The sequence below is a fragment of the Neopelma chrysocephalum genome, unplaced genomic scaffold (genome assembly GCF_003984885.1).
Source record: "Neopelma chrysocephalum unplaced genomic scaffold, ASM398488v2 Primary Assembly neopelma1_95b, whole genome shotgun sequence".
Classification (NCBI taxonomy): Eukaryota; Metazoa; Chordata; class Aves; order Passeriformes; family Pipridae; genus Neopelma; species Neopelma chrysocephalum.
The window spans coordinates 1356024-1378132 of record NW_020897758.1 but is presented as its reverse complement, the minus strand read 5'-3'; the positions used below and the strand labels follow the sequence as shown (position 1 = coordinate 1378132).

General features: G+C 45.1%; 1 protein-coding gene across 5 annotated transcripts in view; it reads left to right on the top strand.

Annotated features, from left to right (window-relative positions):
- The window catches only part of EYA3 (EYA transcriptional coactivator and phosphatase 3), a 57537-nt gene that overhangs the window by 24569 nt on the left and 10859 nt on the right, over positions 1–22109 (top strand). For 2 of the 5 annotated variants that reach the window (XM_027694049.1, XM_027694050.1), the window contains exons 3-10: positions 125–168; positions 2528–2607; positions 5107–5173; positions 5918–6060; positions 11321–11458; positions 16024–16106; positions 17559–17739; positions 20247–20386. In XM_027694049.1, coding sequence (XP_027549850.1) covers positions 125–168; positions 2528–2607; positions 5107–5173; positions 5918–6060; positions 11321–11458; positions 16024–16106; positions 17559–17739; positions 20247–20386 — 876 coding nt within the window. Of the gene's footprint in view, positions 1–124; positions 169–2527; positions 2608–5106; positions 5174–5917; positions 6061–11320; positions 11459–16023; positions 16107–17558; positions 17740–20246; positions 20387–22109 lie in introns of those variants that run through there. The other 3 variants (XM_027694051.1, XM_027694053.1, XM_027694054.1) reach the window with 3 other exon arrangements.

Genomic DNA, 22109 nt, shown 5'->3' with positions numbered 1-22109 from the left:
GTGTGCTGCTGGAGGGTTGTGTGTGCAGCTGCAGTCCAGGTGTGCTGATGGAGGGCTGTGTGTGCAGTTTCCCTTAAGGGCAGCTCCCAGTGGTCGTGGCTCTAAACGTTTTTATTCTTTGCAGGTGAAAAAAGCCAAGATGCAGGAATCCAGAGAACAGAGCCTGAGGTATGGGATTTTGAATTTGATTTTAGTGTGGAAGAGTTCTTAATATTCTTTTATCATTATAAAGCTTCCATTTTAGAAGCTTGCCTGTTGTTTTGTTTTTCACAGAGCTCGGGCAAATATAGGCATTTTTTGTGTTTAATATAATTTTGAGATCAAGTTCCAAATAAAACAATAATTAACTGGCCCTTTGGTATTAAGCTTTTATAATAGTGGCTATAAAGAGTCTTAATGGCATCATCAAGCCTGTTTTTCACAGAATGTGATGAGACTGGCATGTACTGCACATAGCATGCATTTATTTTGGTGAGACTCAGTGTATTTTAATAATATCTGTGCTATGATTCTCAATAAAACTATGTGCATAACTGCTTTGAGAAATGAAACCCTCTCAAATTGGTAGCCTCTCCTGTTTAAAGCTGTTGTGTGATACTTCTTTTAGCCTCAGTAGATGCCTTTTGCAGGTTCTTGTATTTAGGAATGAATTATTATTATTACTTATAATGAGAATAGCTATATTAGGATTTATTCTGTTCCTCTGAGTACAGTAAATACAGTGAAGAAAGATTTCTTTTTGGAGTCTCTGCCATCCCAATAGGAGTGAGGAGGAAACACCACCATTTCTGCAGGAGTGGACGTGGTATATTCCAGAAGTTAGAAATTTGAGCTCATCATACAAGCTTCCTTTCTGGCCAATCTGAGGTTGGAGGAATCACATCATACAAGGATTTTTTCCCCTGTGTTGGCTACAAAGGGCCCAAGGGCAGCAAGGGCAGGTCTGAACACACTGGGGTGGGTGCTGTCCCTTCTTCTGTGTGTCACTGCAATTGTGGCTTCCCTATAGGTGCCAGGAGCTTGAGATTTGAGTGTAAACATCCTTATATAGTATTTAAAAATAGAAAGGGGGGAAGGATAAAATTGCATTTCTAACTTGATTAAATATTCTGGCTCTATTTTGATGAAACTATACATTATTGTAAGTTTGACCAATGGATTAGTTTAAAAGAATTTATTGGACCTGTTTCTCCCATGCCCCTGCGCTGCCAGGGGTGAAGGAGGGAGAGAAAATCAGGAGTTCAGTGAGCCCAGGAAGCAGGGAGTGGTGGGAGGAAGGTGTTTTAAGATTTGGGTTCATTTCTCATATGGCCTTGTGTTCCCTGTGCAGGTCATCTCAGACACCCTTAGGCTCTCCCTGAGAGTTTAATTTGCTCATCCAACACAAAACCTGTGCAGTTATTTTTGCTGGGTTGCTGAGTAGACTCAGGTCATGGAGGGAGGCAGAAAGCACTGTATTTGGTGCACACCTGAGCTATAAGCAAAGTTCCCTCTTAGCAGCCATAAGCAGTTACCTTGTCCCCTTATCTTGAGAACTGCAGTCTGAGAATGTCAGAACAACACACAGATGCCTCAAAACCTCATGAAAAGGTGTGTTGCAGAACTACCAATAATAAAACTAAAGCCAGGAAGTCAATCATCAAGGAAAAAGCAGTTTCATTTAGAAATTACCTGTACTTCCTACTTTATACATGAACAAAGCAACATTGACATGGAACTGAAACATTGCAGGACAAATCCAAAATAATCCGGTAACCTGCAAATATGTAAGTAAAGAAGTGACCCCCAGTTCAAGGATGCTTCAACACTGGTCTTCAGGGACAAACACAAGTGAGGCAATGCCCTTGGGCACAGGAGCCTGTGACAGCCGGGCCACACATACCACTCATGGTAGCAGTTCCTTGGCTGCTGCCAGCTGGGGGGCTGGAGAAGCCAAGGGGTGTATGATACCAGCCAGCAGTGCCCTGGGAGCCCCGTCCTCCCCTGGGCTGCTCCTTCCCCGTGGGCTGCAGGTGGAGCTCTGCTCTGGCATCTGGAGCATCTCTTCCCCTTCTTTCCCATGGATCTTAGGCTCTGCAGGGCCATTTCTCTCATATATCCTCACTCCTCTCTTCAGCTGCAGTTGGCAGGTTTTTTCCCCTTCTCGAATACCCACCTTATCCCACAGGTTGCTCCCACTGTCGCTGATGGGCTCCATCTGCAGCAGCTCTGTCCTGGAGCCAGCTGGCTTTGTCTCCATCGGACACTAGGGGAGCTTCTGGCAGTTTCTCACAGAAGCCACCCCTGCAGTTCCCTCCACTACCAAAACCTGGCCATGCAAACCCTGTATAGTTTAATGTCTAATTCCAGCTGCAGATCTCTCTCTTGGGATCTCTGTGTGAAATATCAAAGAGCACAGGGCTAGATTCCCTGAAGAGTCAGTTTGACTTGGTCCGAAAGGGTGTTATGAATCTGAGGGTTGAGATGCCCAAGGATGTTAGAATAACAGTTCATAATGCTAATGCTGAGCCTTTGTTTGTCCTGGCAGTCATGTGAGCAACACAGAAATCAGCGATCAGAAACCTGAATCTTCAAGCCTTGGTTCAAACCTTCCCATGTCCAGTGAGAGTGAGTATCTCCAGAGTTCTGCTCCCACTGTCTTTCCTCTTTTCTTCCACTGGACCCTTGCTTCATCAAGCACAAGCTTTGTGTTCTCCTTGTAATCCTTAGCCTGCCCTCGCTATCAGTGGTAAAGTGAATGTTTGCTGTAGTGTTTACAAAGTGTTAATACCTGATGGTAAGCAAATAGCTGTTTCTAACAGATACTTTTGTGTCACTGTCCCCCAGCTTGCTGCTGGGTACTGCCGTGTCTTATCTGCCTTAGGCATGATTTTTCTTGAGGGTTGCGTTGATCAATTATAATGCCTATTGTAAAAGATGTTTTATAAATCATTATCTCTACACAGCTGCTTGGGTCTTTTGTAGCAATAGACTCTGAACTGTATTGAATGTCTGCAGAAAGCTGTTAGGAAATAAACAGCGAGGAAACAGGCAGGAAATACAAAGACTGCATCGTAAGTGAGAAGCGGAATGTATCCTTTCTTCTGGAAAAAGAGGGCTGGTGGTTATTAGGAAAGTCAGATTCCTGTGTGGAAGACCTTTGACTACAGATACATATTTCTAAGTGTAAATCAGCTCATCCTGACTGGAAGTACGGAATGTATAACTTTCCATTGTAATTGATTTCATCTTTGCTATTTTAATCCGCGTGCTGCGATGTTGCAGGAGTTACCAGAAGTTTTAGTCTGCAAAATATGTTGCCTAACTGGATAAGCCATTTACAAATCCCAGAAATTGCATGCAATATAATTTTTGCTTTTTTACACCATTACCTAATTTTTATATGCTATTTTAAAAATAATAATTCTAGAAATATCATTACTGCATTACTATTCAGATGCATATTGACATTCTGTAAAAAAGCCCCATAAAGCTAGACATTTTTGCTGGAGAGATGTGGGAACATCTGACAAGTGTTAAATGAAAGCCTTTAGGTCCAAAAGTTCCCAGTTTGTGTTTCCTGTTCTATCCTTGTGCTATGTGGGCTTCACACCATGAGTAAAGGCAAACACTGAGGAGCAGAGGAAGGTGATTCATGGACCATTCAGAAGGTTCAGACCGTGTGACTGATGGTTTGTACTTCTCAGATGCTAGTTGTCAGATTACACCAACAGGGGGTTATTGAGGTGGCAGAAAGCACATTAAGGTTGGGGTTGCCTGTGCTGACTGTCTTGCTCAGTGGGTGTAACTGATGAAATTTTAAACTACGTGGTGCTACAAAAACAATAACGTAGGACTGTTCAGATATGGAAAGCCCAACTTGTTGTAGCACATCACTGTCATCTGGATCAAGTCCCAAGGCAGAGTAGGCTGTTATCCATGACCTTTTTGAAGGCTGTTAATCAAGTCACTCCAGAGGGAGAGGGAAGGTGTGGTCTCTTGTAGCCTGGATCCCCTCCTGGGCAGGACTGGAGCCCTGGGTGCTTTGTCTGCTTCCAGAGAGGAATCAGCTGGTTCCACAGCAATGCAGCTGTGTTTACTAAGGGTTTGGGTATGGTGCTCGTAGATCCAAACTGATAAACCCATGTACTGTGCAGATATGTAGTCAAGAAAAGTTGGAGCTCACAGCAGCATCATGCACTACAATGGTGGCATGTGCCAGAGGGGCTGCATGGAGCCACATTCTGTGCTGGGGTCCTGCCCATCTTTCCTAGTCTGATGGATAGCTGAGTATTTAATCGGGTCAGTTCATGTGAATCCAGGGGGTTTTTAATGGCTCTTGGGTTAAGCCAGAGCAGCTCAAGCCTCTTTCTCCACCCCAACCTGGAAATCTGTGACTGAGAGCTGTCTCACACAGGGTGTGCCAGAGCCATAGGCTGTGCTGAGTGAGAACATTTGAAACATTTTCTCCTTGGATTTGCAGACTGAGCCACTCTGTCTTTCCAGTTTCACTGGATTTATTCAAGCAGAAAAATGGAAACATCTGGTTAAGTGGAACTGCCAGATTTCTTTAGAGGAATCTCTGGGCCTTGTGCACTGCAGCTGTGCTTCACTGGATGTATGGGATTGGGTTTGTGGAGCTTGAGCCACGCCTTTTTACAGGAAAGACAGATTGCTGGAGCCATGCTGGGGTAGAGTATGTAGGGGAAGAAGAGACCTTGGCAAAACAAGCATTTGATCTCTGCTCCGGGACACAGAAATGTTATGCTTGGTGCAGATGAAGCCCCTTTGGCATATATGTAGGGTTTTGGGCAGGACTGAAATCAAAGTTTTATCATGACAACTGCAAAACCTGATGGTACCAACTGCTAAAGAGAAAGAACACTGTTACACAGGGAGGAATAGTGTGACTGACTGATCTACCTACTGTGAGCTGGCAAGAAGTACATTTTTTGTTCTGGTTTAACAGTGTGTTTGGAGAATTTGCTTTGAAACAGATATTCAGAGCACAAAAACCCTTTGTAAATCCTATGTCTTGGTTAAAATGTACCGTGAGTACTGACATTTGTCTTTATTTGTTGAATTTTGAAAGCACCTCTGTAATTATACAAACTATTTTTTTTTCAGTTATGACATGCACTGATTATATCCCAAGGTCATCAAATGATTATACCTCACAAATATATTCTGCAAAGTAAGTCAAGCAATTGTTACTGAATTCTGTAACTCTTACTTCTTTCTGAAGTAATCTTTATGCATTTGTCTAATGCTGTAAATCCCACTTTCATTCTGCTGGCAGCAGATACTAATTGCTGTGGACACTGAAGCTGGCAGAAGTCACTCTTTGGCTTTAGTGACTGTTGTTTTATGATCACAAGGATAAATGAGCTCCTTCACAATAGTCTTGGTGATTAATGCCCATAATATTTGCAAACAAACTGAACATAAATAAATGTAAGGGAAATATAAGATTTTCTCATCATTCACCATGTTTAGGGATTTTCTTAGTTCATCCCATTGGAGCAGGATAGGCCTTAACCCCCCCTGCTTGCTTTTGTGTAATCTCTGTGTGTGTCCCACTAGTTCTTACACATGCTTCTATATTGCAGAAGCTCTAGGTAAGGCATGGTAAGTGGGACTAACTGCTTATGCCTGTTGGAATGGGGAGTTTGTCCTTCCTGACTCACCCTGCCCTCCCAGTCCTGGAATGAGCATCCCAGAGGAGGGAGTTTCTCTGGTGTCCATCAGGAAGCTGGCAGCATCTGTTAACTCAAGAGCCTGCCTTGGGAAGCACAAGGAGCTTATGGTACAGAGCACATGCCAGTCTGACTAGTTTCTTCTTTCTGAAGCCATTTTTTAATGTGTCTTCTGGTTTGGAGGCTGAAAGATGCATAAGGTAAATAGTTCTTTTTGACCTTTGTTCTCTCTTTTCACTAAGGCCATATGCACATATCCTTTCTGTACCAGTATCGGAGACAATGAGCCCTTACCCTGGTCAGCCTCAGTACCAAGCACTACAGCAGTCCCAGCCCTACACTATCTACCCCCAGACCACGCAGACCTATGGACTACCTCCTTTTGGTAAGAAGTGACTTTAAAGGCTTCTTGGTGCCTGCAGTTACTGTGTTATGTCTCATTAAAGAGCCAATGTTAGGCTTAACCAAGGGTGTTGGAGAGAAGAGTTTGTAGGAGAGCACAAATGTAACTTAAATTGTGGGTGGGCACTGATCTCTTGATAGGACTTCGTCTTATAAAATATGATTTCTTACAAAATTGTTTTCCTGGCTGTTAATTTGGATGTCTCCCCATGAAGTTTGCCAGATGGTTCTTAGTTTGGGATCATAATTTTCTCCAGTTGTGGTATAGCTGTGTTTGTGCAGTTTCCTTGTCAGTGAAATGACACAGCACCCCATACTATAGCATCTCTGCTGAAGGTGTTTTTCCTTTCCTTTTTTTTGCTGGCTAAGATTAAGGTATTTTTGTTATTTCACCTTTCACCAAATGAGATTTCATGCTAAAATGTCTCCAAGTTTACTAGGCAAATATTTTACTTAAGTTGTTCTAATAACTGAGCCCTCTGATGGCCATTCCAGTCTTTGCAAATGCTTGAAGGGTCAGAGTTCTGTTGTCACTAAAGCTCCAAGATGGGGTTTGAACTACCCACCCTGTGCATAGAGGGGGAAACACAGCTCTAGAGTGTTGAATTATTCTAGAAAATAATGGCTGACTTTCTTGATGGTGTATAAAGGGAGCTGAGGATGAGTAGCACAGACAGAAAAATATGTAACTTCTGGGTGGGTTAGCTGGTGAAAGGAGCTGCCTGGTCTTTCCTTATACTCTGTACATTTGAATCATAGAATATCCTGAGCTGGAAGGGACCCACAAGGATCATCAAGTCCAACCCCTGGCCCTGCACAGACATCCCAACAATCCCACCCTGGCCCTCAGAGCAGTGTCCAAACCCTCCTGGAGCTCTGGCAGCCTTGGGGCTGTGCCCACTGCCCTGGGGAGCCTGGGCAGTGCCCAACCAGCCTCTGGGGGAAGAACCTTTGCCTGAGATCCAACCTGAGCCTGCCCTGACACAGCTCCAGCCGTTCCCTGGGTGCTGTCCCTGCTCCCCCAGAGCAGAGATCGGAGCTGCCCCTGGGGAGGAGCTGCAGCCCCCGCTGAGCTCTGCCCTCAGCCTGCTCTGCTCCAGCTGCACACACCAAGTGCCCTCAGCCACTTCTCCTAAGGCTTCCAGACCCTACCCCATCCTCATGACCCTCCTTTGGACACTCTCCAATAGCTTTAGTTCCTTCTTATACTGAGGTGCCCAAAGCTGCCCCAATATTGAGGTGATGCTGCCCCAGGGCAGGGCAGAGCGGGACAATCCCCTCCCTGATGCCCCCAGGACAGGGTTGCCCCTCCTGGCTGCCAGGGCACTGCTGACTCAGGGCCAATTTGTCATTGACCAGGACTCCCAGGTCCCTTTCCTCAGGCTGCTCTCCAGCTTCTCATTCCCCAGTCTGTATGAATAGCCAGAATATTAAAGTGTCAGGCACTGGGGGAAAAAATCCACATGACAATTCCCCCCCACATATCAAATTTTATAACTGATTATTAAAAATGAACATTTTAACTTCTCTTTTTATTTGCAATGTTGCCCTGCTTGGTTTCTTATGTAAATATTATATAATGTTGCCAGCTCTCAAAAAGTGGAAGGTAGTAAAGGCTGTTTTGTCCCTTAGCACCCAGCTCTGATGAGAGGGAGAGCATCCCCCCCCCTGTGGAGGGAACTGGGGAGCACTCCGGCTGCCCGTGGGAGTGGTGGAGTCACCACTCCTGGAAGTGTTCAAAAACTGTGTGGGAATGACACTCGAGGACATGGTTTAGTGGTGAACATGGTGGTGGTGTTAGGTTAATGGCTGGACTTCATGATCTTAAAGGTCTTTTCCAACTTTAACAATTCTGTGATTCTAAGTGTCTGTCTCAGGGGCTTGTGGTCATGCTACACAACCAAATGAACTGAGCCTCTTGAAGATTTGTCTGTAGTGCTAAAATCTTAGTATCTTGATGTGTTTTGATGAATTTTTCTTTAGTTGAAGAATTAGATGTCTTTGAATAATACCAGCTACATTTCTGGCTTTTATTAGCTGCTGACAGCTTTTCTATAGATTACAAAACAATTGATTTGTCATGATATTTTTGAAAGATGTTGTAGAAAAGATAATAAATCCAGACTCAGTTTTGTTAAACATAAGATAAATTACTAATACTGTAACTAGTGATGGTTGCTGGAACATACTCCTCTTCCCTGGGTGCCTGCACTTTGGTTTCAGTACCTTGTTGCGCTGTTTTTTGCTGTATCTGAACCGTGGCTGGTGGTTTCCTTTGCTTCATTTGTTTGGTGTTTCTTGATAGTTTGTTGTGGATGGTGCACTGAAGCTGTTTGTTGTGTCCTTGTGTGCTTTACTGTGTCAAGTGTTGGTTTTTTTAAAGGCAAATATTTGTAAATATGTGAAATGTTCCAGTGAAGTTGTTAAAAAAAGGTGTTTTAGACTTCTAAAATTTTGGAGAGAGGGAGTGAGGGTGTAGGGGGGTTTTCGTGTGTTCTGTGTGTGATGCTTTGTTGGTGGCAGTAGTGGTGGCTAATATTTGGGAAGACTGTTTTTTTAAATTCAAAGGTTCTGGAATACAGGGATACTCATCTGCTTCAGTGTTATACTCTGAATGTAACACTAGAAATTCTTCTGAAGACCTGGCAAGAGATTTGCATTTTCTGTTGACTTCAAAGGAACTTTCATCTGTAAAACATCTGAAATGTGATCAGTTACTGAAATGTCTTGGTGTGGATTTTAAGGCCTGTTGTTAAACACCTGAATTTTTAGTGTGAAGTTAAGTGTTAGGAAGATGTTAAAAGTCATTATTTCCAGTAATGGAAATCATACTGGAGTGGTACATGCTGAGTCATACTGAGAAGATGGACCTTGCATGGTGTGTCAGAGGTGGAGGGTAGAGGACTGACTGTGCACGCTGCAGAGGGAATTCTGCAAATTGTTTCTACTCACAATATCTCCAGTGAGCAGGTGAGAGCCAACGACTTGGTCAGATGTTTTACCAGCACCAGAAGCCCTGTTTCAGAGGTTGGCATGTACTGTGTGTTTGTTTCTGTGCCAAAAAGAAGGCGCAGGGGATTATCTAACTGGAACAAAACAGTGTGAAATTCAAGCAAGCTGACAAACACAAACAAAGTCTTGAAGTCGCTCCAAGCCAGGACACTGCATTCAGTGCTCTTGCCAGTTTGTCACCTCTCTTGAAGCTTTAGTGCATTGTTCTGCGTGGGACACACTTGTGGCCTGGAGAAATTTTATTAAAGAAGTATTAAAATAAGAGTAGTGACATCCAGGCTGCATAAATGTATCTGTAAGTTGGTCTTAGAAACATCATGGATACGATGGTTTACATTAACTCAAGAAAAACCTACAAGTGATGGGGTGTGCTGTGTGGGGCCTTTCCCTGTGTGTGGGTGTGTCCTGTGACATCCTGTGACATCCTGTGATGGGCGGTGCTGCCCTTGGACATGGAGGAGTCTCATTCCCCTCTCCCGGCTTCTTCTCTGTCATCCTTGAGGCAGTGCTAGCATATAAATGCTGTCCTGCAGAGTGAGAGGGGAAGGACATGTGCCCCCAGGCCAGGAGTGTGCCTTGCTGTATGGAAAGTAGGACATGTCTGTGGCAGAGAGACAGTCAGGGAATGCAGGGGCTGAAAGATTCTGTAAGGTGTGAGCTGAGTCAGCTCCTGCACTGACATCCAGCCAGCCATCCTTGTGTGAGCATTATCCTACAGCATTCCCAGTGGGTTTGTGTTTCACTGTCAGGTTATTTGACACTTCTGCGTGTCCTGTGACCATCACATCATGTTGCTGTCTGCTCCTTGTCCCTCTTTCTTGTGCTGGAAGGAGCTGCTGGTTACTGTCCCCTATAAAAACTGCTCACCCACTTGGAGATGGTGGCACTCCCTTTCCAGACTAGACAAATGCAGCTATTCCCACTCTCCTTAGAGGATCTGTTTCCCATATGTTTTGTCCTGGAGTTTCTGCAATGTATCTACAATGTTTCTTAAATCAACCTTTCCCTTTTGTTTGCTAATTACTGTGGCTTTGGAGGTTTGAAATGGTAACAAAGATGCAACTTAAGTGTCAAACCGCAGGACTGGGTGTACAGAGGGGAGTGACATAGGTGTGTGTTGACATCAGGTATGTAAATAAATCAAAGGGCCACTGCAGAATTTATTTCTGACAAAGCTGCAGCGACCTCTTGGAGCTGCTGCTCTTGTCCAGCTCGATAGAGTAGACCTAGAGCTCATAGTCCATGGCTTGTCCTGCTAGAGCAGGTGGAGGGCTGCAGGTGACTTCTGCTGCCCTGGTACTGGTTTTGGGGGGTTTAAAAGGGAGGCTGGTCTTCCTGATGGCCCTGAACTCTGTGTCTAGCTCCAAACATCCTTTGTCCCTCTGCTTTGCACACTCCTGCTTGTTTTTAAGCAGATCCTCTCAACCTATTTCTGCTTTCTGACTAGGCCAAGGGAGAACTGTCTTTGACTTTGGCTGTAGATCTGGAAACACTCAAAGGAAAGCCTGAAGAGCCTTGGAGAGCGAGGCCTGAGCTGAGCTGCCTCAGTTGGGCACTGTTGGTACCTGTCAGTGCAGTGGCCTTGACCCTAACGTGGCTCCTGAGCTGAACCACACTGCTGTGCGTGCCCTGTGCACAGAATTACAGTCACTTGGCTCTCTCTGTGCTGTGCCCAGGATTGTTACACAAGCTTTCCAGAGCAACTGGAAATCTAGAAGAAACATTTAGGGGGTTTTTTTAGCCTTTTTTTTTTTGGAGCTCTATATTTGTTGTTATCAGTCTTTGAAAATTACTGACTTGTGGCTTGTTCTAAAATACTCAACCCAAAGCCCAGTGAATTAGTAGAAGTGCTGACCTCGACCTTCATAGGTCCCAACTTCAGCCTGGCTGTGTAACAGCAGATGGCACTTGCAGTGCTGTGCAGCTCAGCCTGTGCAGAGGGATTGGCAGGTCCTTCATTCCCACAGGGCAGTGAATCTTAGTGACACAAACAGATTTTTAGTTGAAAGCTTTACAAATTGGTCTTATTGGTGCTTTTAATTTTCTCTTTTTCAGCCAGTTTTGTCAGCAGCTCTAATCCGTGCACAGCCTCACAGTCAGTGCTCACTATTGCCGAAATTAAGCATTTTCCGTCTGTCATTTGTTACTTGCTTTGTGATGAGCTATTCTGAGGTAGCAGCATGCTTTTTGGTCCCAGCATATTTTTAACTGGTCCAATTTATCTGATTCAGGTGCACTGTGGCCAGGTATGAAACCTGAAAGTGGTTTAATTCAGACTCCATCTACAAGTCAGCACAGTGTTCTTACCTGCACTACAGGGTTAACCACAAGCCAGCCCAGCCCAGCACATTATTCTTATTCCATTGAAGGTAACTTGGCATGGTTTTTATCTGCATCTCTCTCCACCTAACTGAGTCCAGATAGCAAACTAGAGAGGCTTGCACGCTTGTCCTTGGTTTGTGCATGCTTCTTCATGCTTTGCCTCTTTTCTCTTTGTGCCTGTGTGTGTTTGGGTTTGTATTTGTCTCGTACCTGTGTGTGCACCAGGCTGGCTCGTTGGTGCCATGCTGCTGGGCTGAACAGGGTGAAGAGCAAGTGGGAAGGGGAGAGGAGACTAAATGTTGTGTTCTTGCATGCTTTACTGGGAATGCTCTTGCATTTCTCTTTGTTTGTGGTCTTTAACTTGATGTCAGGAAATACTTGGATTTTTAAACATTTGGTTTTAATTCCTTCTGAAAGTAGATGGCTCTTGCATATCACACACACACACCAGGTTGGTAGATCTGCTAGGAAGTGAATTTCTCATTATAGAACTAGCCTACAAATATTCCAGCTGATGGAAGTTGCACATCTAAGAAGGCAGGTGCTGAATTTCACCACCTTCCACAGCAGTTTTTAGGAGTGAATGTGCCAGATAGCCAAATAATGGAATATTGTCGCTTATGGCAAATATGCACAAATTTATACTTTAATTTTTAGGCTGGATTTTTGCCATTTATGTTTTGGTGATGAATTGTGAAAATTTGTGTATGTCTCTGAAAATTTTAAAAAGCATTTCAGGAATTCTTAATCTGTTTCTTGTGAAATATTGTCATAGAATAATTCAGGGACTTCAGGAGAACTTTAGTTCAGCTCCTGCTCAAAGAGTAGTTGATACTGAATACAGAGCTGGGTTGCTTTGAGCTTTATCTAGTTGGGTCTCCAAAACCTCCGAGGATGGAGATTTTGCCAATTCCAGCACCTGACTGTCATTGTGGTGGAACTTTTTTCTTTTGTCAAGCCAGAGCATCCCCTCTTTCACATTGTGACCATTTCCCTCCTTCTCCAACTGCAAGAAGAGCCTGGCTCTGTAAACTCTGTGCAGGTATCAGCAGGCCGTGGCAGGTCCCCAAAGCCATCTCCTCTTCCAGCTGGACAGTACTTCTCTGCTGAACTGCCCCTCACAGGGCACATGCTCCATCTCCCTGACTGCTTTGGTGTCTCTTTGCCACAGAATTTTATCAACATATTTCTTTGTGCTTGAGGCCACGAACTGAGTGGCATCTCCAGATGTGGTCTGATGAGTGCCAAGAAAGGGGGAATAATTCTTAAAATTAGCACTAAGTGGGTTTTAGCGTGTCTTTCACTGACAAGAAGGCCATGTGCTGTGTCATGGTACTTGCTCAGCTTGCATTATTGTGACAGTCAATGGCCCAGTGTAACGTTTATCCTTAATTTACTTTTTACATTCATGCCATGAAGAAAACAATACTGGAAATACTCCCCTCCTTCCAGTGTGACCCTCCTCCCCATATTCTCACTGACAGAATGAATTATCATGTTTTATAGCACCTGCTTTAACTGCCAGGGATCGGGAATGGTTCTGCACAACATGACCCATGGCAGATTTCCAGTGATGTCTCATGGGGAGCAGGTGGATCCCTGGGGATCGGTGAGGGGACAGACACACGTCAGGCCTCACTCTGCAGAAGAATTATAAAATCACAGAATAATTTGGGTTGGAAGGGGCCTTAAAGATTATCCAGTTCCACTCCCTGCCATGGGCAACCTGTGCCAGGGCCTCACCACAGCCACAGGAAGGAATTCCTTCCCAATATCCCATCTAACCCTGCCCTCTGGCAGTGGGAAACCATTCCCCCTTGTCCTGTCACTCCAGGCCCTTGTACAAAGTCCTTCTCCAGCTCTCTTGAAGCACTGAAAAGGCCTTGAAGTCTCCCCAGAGCCCTCTCTTCTGCAAACTGAACAACTCCAGCTTTCTTAGGCTTCCACTGAGATGGAATCCTTCTCCGTAGGAGAAGAATTTTAATCCGTGCTGCTGGGACAATGTGTGATGTAAGGAGTTTTCCCTGCAGGCTCCTCTCTGAAGTGTGCAAAAGTCACCCCAGAGTGTGCAAAAGTCACCCCAACTGTGTAAATGCTGTCAATTTTGGTAGAACTTGTTGCACACTGGCAGGAAACTTTTCCTCTTTCGTATTCTCATCAAATTAACAAGCAGCCAACCAAGGGATGAGGTCAGTACAGGGGGTGGTGCAAGGGAGGTGGTGGAGAGGAGAAGCTGCAAGGATGAACAGAGTTGCTTTATTAGTATTCCCTGGAATATCTGTTTTTTCTCTCCACTCAAATCATCAGGGTGATACACAGTTGTCCAGTGCTACTGACCTACGGGAGGGGAATTTCGGAGCATGGATCTGGTTTTGGCTCTCTTAAAATGACTGAAGCAAAACAGGTTGGGATGAATAAGGCAGGGGAGGTAAGGATGTAATGTCTGAGGATGAGGTCTGGAAATAGGGGAGAAAGAGAGAAGAGATCTTTTAAACCTGAGACCTTGAAGTGGTCCCTTTTGGCAAATCTGTGCCAAATATTTGTGCATGGTTCTGGCCCATTCACACGTAAAAGGAACTGGCCCACAATGCAGAAAGAATTGGTTCATCTGTGTGGTGGGAGCTGTTTGGAAAGATGTGATATGTAGTATTGTATAGATACAGGGTAATTAAAAAGAATGTTGGAGGGAACCAGAGTTAAGATAAACAATAAAGTTCATATGAGAGAATGCCAAACCTTGGAATCTTGTTTCTATGATTTCTTAACTTCTGTAATCAAATCTCAGTGGAGAAGCAGTCTCTGCAGAGCACTACAGATGAGAATCGCTTTCTGTTTGCTCTCCATAACAGTCTTGAGAGCAGTGGTGGAACAATCTGTCTTCCAGAGAGTTCCTCTGCCCTGGCTGCATGGCAGGTTTGTTTGGTTAGCAAAGGCCTTTTCTGGAGAGCTGGACTTTGTAGGGGCCTAGGAGGAGACCTTCTCTTGAGGTCATGACAGGCTTAATAGTTTCCATAGGTGTAGCTGGAAGGAGTTTGGTTTGGAAACTGCCCCCTGTTCTCGAGCAGTTGCTTACGAGGAGTGTCTGTGACGGGTCCCTTGGCTCTCACAGCTGGGCTTCTTTTAGCTTGTAGCTACAGTAACTGTGTAGTTACTGTAGGTCCTTGAGTGTCTTCATTGCCATTATTGCTGTTCAATGCAGCCTTTTTGCCTTTTTCTAAATGTTCTCCCCCAAAAATTCCCTCCCTTGTATTTTGAACAATGCTGCTCCTATCTATGAGGGGATTCCCAGGGGCTAATTACTTGTTTCTGCTTCCACAGAGATGCCACCCTTCACATTTCTTACCTCCTGGAAATACTACGTGTTTCTGCACCTCTTTTAAGATATGTTTCTTTTGTTTTCTCATCTTTTTTGAGGCATATTTTGGATCCATTACTTTTTCCAGGAGCCACCAGCTGGTATCTGTGCTTGCCATAACACAGCATACACTGGTTAAGAGTTCATGGTGGGTCTCTTTTCCTGGGGCAGCAGGACTGACGCCTTCGGAAGCTCAAGTTCTTGGGGTGAATTCTGCATGGTGGTATTTGCAGAAAGTGAGGGCTTTTTTCAGAGTGATGGTAAAGGAGGGGATACCGTCTTTACATAAGCAAGTCTTTACATAAGCAAGTCTTTACATAAGCATCTAAAAGTGATTTTTGGTTTTATTTGTGTGCAGAGGAAAGTGGCTTAGAAAAGAAAATAATTCTTGGTGGCACCTGGTTTTATACCTCCTGGTTTTGTTTGTGCTGATTTCATTATTTGTTGTTATCCTTGAGGGTCCCAAAACCCTGTGTGGCAGAATAATTAATGGAGTGGCACTGTGGCTGCAAAACCCCAAAATCTGCTAAACAACTTGTTTCCAAATGATGCTCTGGCAGCCTCTTCTGTATTTTGTGTGAACTGAATGCAGTGACATGAAGGCTATTAAACATCTTCAAGTTCATACTAACAACTACATGTCTGTAAGAATTTGTCCTATGAGCTGTTGACAGATTATTTCAGAAAGTCACATCCAAAAAGCCATTCTGGTCTCACAGGGATGTGGGGAGAAATGTTCACTTTCTCCAGTAGGAAACACTCTTTTTCTGCTATTTGAAATACTCCTACTGTTTCCTTAAATTTTTTGAAATAATTAGACTAAATATGCCAAGTTCAATGCCGAGAGAATTTCTTTTATCAGAACTGATTAGACACATTCACATCCTTTTTATTGATTTATTCTGATTCATTTTTAACTGCTACTGATTGAGCATCAGAATATGATTGTTGTCTTATCAAAACGTAGTAAAAATGTGAAACCTTTTTAATACTACACCAGTTGCTTAGCAGCCATGGAGGGAAAAGGCTTCTGAACCATTTGAAAGGACTTTTTGAAGAGTAAAACAGCTTCTCTGTAAACCCAGTTGAAATGTAACTGGTGTCAAAATAGACCCCCTCCCTTTTTTGGCTATTAGCAGCAGAGTGCTCCTAGAAGCACAGGTGCTTGCACATTTGCCTAGTAAGTATTTATTTCACAACTTCTCGTCTCTTGTGCTTTTCTAGAAGCATTTAATGCAGTAATTCTTAATTTTACAGCATCAACTACAAATGCCAGTCCAGTCTCTACATCCTCAACTGTTGTCAATATTTCCACATCAGCAGTAGCCAGCATCTCACAGGTAAATCTTCTTTGGTAAATATATGTGCAGCATCTCTTTCACCTTTGTTTAACACATTACTCAGAATTAACATGGGAACACCAAGTATTTGCATCGCTTCAAATGGAGCACAGTGGTACTGGAGTTGCAGGGCTCAGTGTGTAACTTAAAGTCACTAAATCACTCTTGCTGTCTCTTTGACCATGATGCTTCTCCCTTTGACCTTTGCAACAAACTCTCTTCATCCTTTCAAAGCTCTTGCCTCATCTGGAGATTGTGAGGTGAGTCTTCAACTGAGATTTCTGCAAGAGAGACAGTGTTGGAGGAAACAATAGAACTATTTTGAGGACTTAACCTACAGGAAGGATTAGGGGTGGATGGTTTTTGGATGCCTTTGTTCTCCCTCAGCAAGAATAGGAAATTAGGTTGTACACAAACCCCCAACCCAGTAAAGTAGGAGGTACATTCTGGTGGTGCTAGAGTAGAATAAAGTCAAACAACCCTGCAAGCTAGCACAGAGCACTTTCCTGTGCCTGTCACCTCTGTGGGTGATAATACAGCCCTGTCAGTGGTTAACTGCCATGCTGAGTACTTGGATATACAAAGGAGCCCTTCAGTGTCCAACTTTGCAGAAAGAGAATACAGGAAGTGTGGAAAATGCAGTGAATGCACAAAACCACTTCTGTGCTTATGCTGTTGCTTTTTAAAGTTCTTTCATTAGCATAAACTTGCTTGGAACTGTAAGAGGAAAAAAAGATTTTTGTTCAGTATTTCAAACCAAGGTACCTGGTTCACAAACCCAGGTTGTTCTTTGAGGCAATCAGGAGAGCACAATGTGCCAGAACAGTGTGACATGATATTTGGGGTCACTGCTTTTTTTATTATCCGTATCAGAAATTAAAATCCTCAAGCACAACTCCATGTGCTCAGTGATCTCCTAAATGAATAAATACTTTCATAAATGGACACCTTTATCACAGCATGCAGAATAATTACTTGATGCAGTCAGGACATGAGTAACGGCTGTTTATCCTGTAGCTCTCGTGGTTGGGGTTGTGCCCTCAGCCAGGGCCTAAGTCGCTTTCTGTCACTGTCAGTACCTCTGACATCAGGAAGTAAAATGCAAGACAAAACCACACATTCCAGAGCACAGAGTGCACTGGTACCTTGGCATCCACTTAACTCCCCTATTACTATCAGATCATTCATTGTGAATTCATTTTTGCAGACACTGGAGGTAGAGGAGTGGCTCTGGGATCACTGGCCTCCTCTGCAAAACCTGCTTGTGTGGGGGTCATTGGGCAGTCAGAGCTCCCAGCCCTTTTTGGGAAATGTCTTACGGATGCAGAAGGAAACACCATAAAGTCAGACTGTGGATTTTCCTTTGACAGGATGTTCTAGCACAAAAGCCGTCCTGATTAGAGTGTTTTCTGAAAGAGGTATCCTACCACCACTAACGCTTTCCTCCAACAGGAATATCCTACATACACGATCCTTGGCCAGAGTCAGTACCAGACATGTTACCCGAGCTCAGGCTTCGGAGTGGTGCCACCAGCAGACAGCAGCACGGACAGCCTGGCGTTGGCCACCACCACGTACCCGGCTGAGAAAGCGACGGCGGCGCCTGCGCGGGCAGCGCAGAGACCCCCCTCCGGTGAGGCTGCAACAGGGGCTGCAAAGCACCTGTGCCAACAGTGCAGTGGGCAGGCATGGGCAAAACTCCTCTTCAAGAGGTACTTGAGCCATCTTTTCATGCTGGCCCGGACAGGACACTTGCCTTCCTTGTCTCTGGTCTCGCTGGTGTGCAGTGTTATGGTGAGCCAGCCAAACTTATGTATCAGAGGTCTTCTACTGCTGTGATTCTGAGATACCCACCATGTGCTCTGCATTTCCCAAGGAGAGGAGTGCTAGGGGTGACTTGAAGAGTTGCCAGCAGCAGCTCCCTGGGGACTGGGTGTTCACTTGGGCTACAGGGCAGTTCAGTCTCAGTAGCTCCTGCTGCATCTTTCCCTCCCACAGCCATGTGTTCAGATGACCTGACACAGCAGCCAGGCCCAGTTGTGGGAGTCCTCTGGGACTGCTCCTGCATTTTCAGGAGCTGTGGTTCAGCCATCCCCTCTCACTGTGCTGGTCTCTGACATGCCCAGCAGTACATCCCTTCCTTTCCTCTGCCTCATCATTGCAAACCCTGGTTGAACTGAGAGCTGTTCTGCTGTGCTTTGCTGTGAGCACATCTGCATCTGCACAGCAGTCAGTCACGGGCACTTGTCCGGTAGAGAAGATTTTAGCTGATTTTAGGGAAGTAGGAAGTGTGTTGAGAAGATTTAATTGCTTGTTCTAGAGAAGTCACACCTTTGGCCATTCTCAGTAATTCTGGGTTTTGTCCCAGCCTCAGGGGTGTTGGCTGAAATTTCTTCTTGAAGAATAGTTTCCTGAGTTAACCAAGGATGAAAGCAAAGACTTAGTGCTTCTTCCAGTGTCTTGTGCAAGGAGTTATGAGATTGTTCCAGTGTTGTTGAGCAGTTTTAAATTGAAATCTGCCTGTTGCAGATTGGAAGGCTGGGGAAAAAAATCCAGATTCCATTCATTTTTGTTACTGCCCTGGGTCTGACCGGGCTGGAGGTAACTTTGTTCCCAGCAGCTGTGCTGGTGCTGTGTTTTGGATTCCTGGCTAAAGCAGTGCTGATAACACAGAGTATTTTGGCTCCTGCTGAACAGTGCTTTTACACAGTCAGGGCTTTCTCCCCTCCACACTCCCCAACAAGCAGGCTTGGGGTGCATGAGAACCTGGAAGGGGTCACAGCTGGGACAGCTGACCTGAGCTGACTAAAGGCATTTTCCATACTGTATAGTGTCATGTTCAGCAATAAAAACTGAAGAAGAGGAGGGTGTGTGTGGTTTGGCTGTAGGGTGGCTCTTGCTTGGAGAGGGGCTGGGTGTCAGCCTGCTGCAGGAGGTGCTGAGCGATTGCCTTTGCAGCACTTTGCCTCCTCCATCTTCCCCGAGTCCACCAGGAGCACCTGAGCTCTGCCAAATCCTCCAGCTAAGTCATGCACCCTGCAAGCAGGAATGGGTGGCTGCCAGTGAGACAAGCATACAAATCTATAGTCTGGAACTCAGTGAAGTTCCAAACCTCTCTCACCTTTACCTGATGGGATGCTATCGACAGGAGTGACAAACACCATGCTGTGTTCTTGTACATCAAGAAGTGTGGGGTTCCAAGCACTTGCCCTCTTTCAGGAAACAGTTGTCCTCTAGTTGAGGTGAACAACAGCAGATTTACCCATGAGACTTAGTTCTCATTTGCTGCTGGAAACCAAACCTTAGGAACTGACCTCTCATTTCAAGGCAGTGGGCAAGGAACAGCCCAGTTGTTGATGTTTTCAGTGCCATGTTCTTAGCTCAGGAATTTTCCAAGTTCACCATTTTGCATTAATTTTCCTGGGAACTTCAATGTCTCGTCTTCAAGCCCCAGACTGAATTCAAGCTCTTCCAAGCCCCCTTGCCCTCTGCCGTCCTGCTACAGGTCTGGTCCTATTTTGGACCTAGTTAGGCAGGTGTCTGGGATGTTAACTCTCCTGCCTGAGCTGGTAATAAAGGACTCATAGACTGTCATGGTCCTAATACCCTGCATGTCAAAGCAGCAGTTTTTCTGGAGGTGGTGTATTCTTTCCCTGGGAAGGATGTTCTCACCAGTAGCAGAACAGTCTCTGTATTATTCCCGTCAGCCATGGCCATGCTGCTTGGCCAAGGCTGTGTCTCCAGGACCAACATCATCCCTGTTACTCTTTTATGTTTAATTGTCTATTAAATGAAACAGTTGAATAATAAAACAGTTCCAGGGTAGTGAATTGATGGCAGGTTTCAGGCCTTAGGATGGAGGGTGCTCTGCTCTGGCTTTGCTTTGCAGGCAGTAGCTCTTGCAGTCGCTCAGTCCTGGGGGACTGCCCTGAGGAGACAGAGCTGTTTTGAAACAATGGGACCAAGAAATCATGTTTTATGTTCTAGTAATGTTCTGCTACTAGTTCTATATGTTCTACTACTGCATCCATATAGCAAGGTAACGTTTTACCTTTTGCAAAGGGAGTTTGTGGCCAGTGCTATATTGGTGTTTGCTTTGAGACATGAGGGGGTGAGAGCTGTGTGATTTCTTTCTTCTAGGAGATGCATCCACAAGTCCTTCATTATCAAGAGCAACAGCAAGTAAAGAGTTAGATGAGCAGGCAAGAAAAAACATCCCTGGGAAGAACAGAGGGAAGAGGAAAGCAGATACCTCCTCTTCACAGGACAGTGAACTGGAGGTAAATAGTAATCTTGTTTTCTACAGGTTGCATTGCAGAATAGTGTGGTGGTAAAAGTTCTCCTCTCTTTTTTTCATTCTGTCTCCGTGGAAATGAATGGGCATTATAGAATGATTTGGGTTGGAAGGGACCTTTAAGGGTCATCTAGTCCAACCCCCCCGCCATGAGCAGGGACATCTTCAGCTATCCCAGGTTGCTCCAAGCCCCATCCAACCTGGCCCTGAACACTTCTAGGGATGGGGCAGCCACAGCTTCTGTGGGCAACCTGTGCCAGGGCCTCACCACTTTGATTGTAAAAAATGTCTTCCTTACAATCTAGTCTAAATTTACTTTCTTTGCATTTAAAACCATTCCCCCTTGTTCTATCACTACTAAGACCCTACTAAAAGTTCTGTCCCCCTGGGTTCAAATTGCAAGAGAGTAGGCTTAGATTAGATATTAAGAAAAAAATTCTTTATTGTGAGGGTGGGGAGGCCCTGGCACAGGTTGCCCACAGAAGCTTTGGCTGCTCCATCCCTGGAAGTGTCCAAGGCCAGGTTGGACGGGGCTTGGAGCAACCTGGGCTAGTGAGAGGTGTCCCTGCCCATGGCAGGGGGTTCAGAGTGAGATGATCTTCAAAGTCCCCTTCCAACCCAAACCATTCTATGATGATATGATCTTTCTTATAAACCTCCTGTAAGTATTGAAAGGCCACAATAGGGTCTCCCCCCAGAGCCTTCTCAAGGCTGAACAACCCCAACTGTCTCAGTCTTTCCTCACAGGAAAGATGTTCTGTCCCTCTGATCATTTTTGTGGTCTCCTCTGGACCCACATCAACAGGTCCATGTCTTTCCTGTACTGAGAGATAATTTGGGAAGTTCTTGTGACCCATGTTTTCTGAGAACTGCCTCAAATGAGTTCTCCTTTTGGGCTTGACAAGCATCACTTAAATGGGTCTTGGAATCTTAGTGGTGTCAATGAGGAGACATCTGGGTGTCTCCAGTCTAGCCACATGCTCAGAGCAGGGCTGTCCCCAGCACTGGAGCCATGGATTTGTATACCTGAGTCATGAGAACCTCTAAGGCTGGCATCCTGTACCTAGACAATGAGATCCTGTACCAAGTGATCTTTCCCAAGAGTACTGTGCCCACCCGGGGAAGGAGGTTTTCTGTCTCCAAGTGGAATTTCCCAACCTACAAATTTCCCCTTCTTTTTCCATGGCAGTTTTCCATCTGCCACTACTGAGAAGTATTTGTGTCCATCATCTTTGCAGTTCCCTCTCAAATAGTTGTGGTCTGCTGTTAGATCTCCCTTAGTCTCCTCTTTGCCGAGCTAATCCCTCCCAGCTCCCTCAGCCTCTCCTCTGGGCTGCTGACCGTCTCAACAGCCTTTTGCTGGCAGCTCTCCTTTTTCCTCACAGACCCCTGGAACTGGGGATGCAATCTGGGGTGACCTTCCCAGTGCCAAGTAGGGTGAGACAGCACCTTCTGTCTCTTAGCCTGGCACACGTGGCACACTCCAGCACGTAGGTCATCTCATCCACAGGGAGAGTGCTGCTGGCTCATACTTGTGTCCACTCTGCCCTCCAGCTCCTTCAACCTGGACCAGGTTATTCCACCCCACATGTTGGCCCAGTTCTATAGTTTATCAAAGTCTCTCTGTACTGACACTGTCATTTCTCAGGGCAGCCCATCACTTTATGTATAACAAAGATTTCTCTGGCAAACATCAAGGTCATGTACCC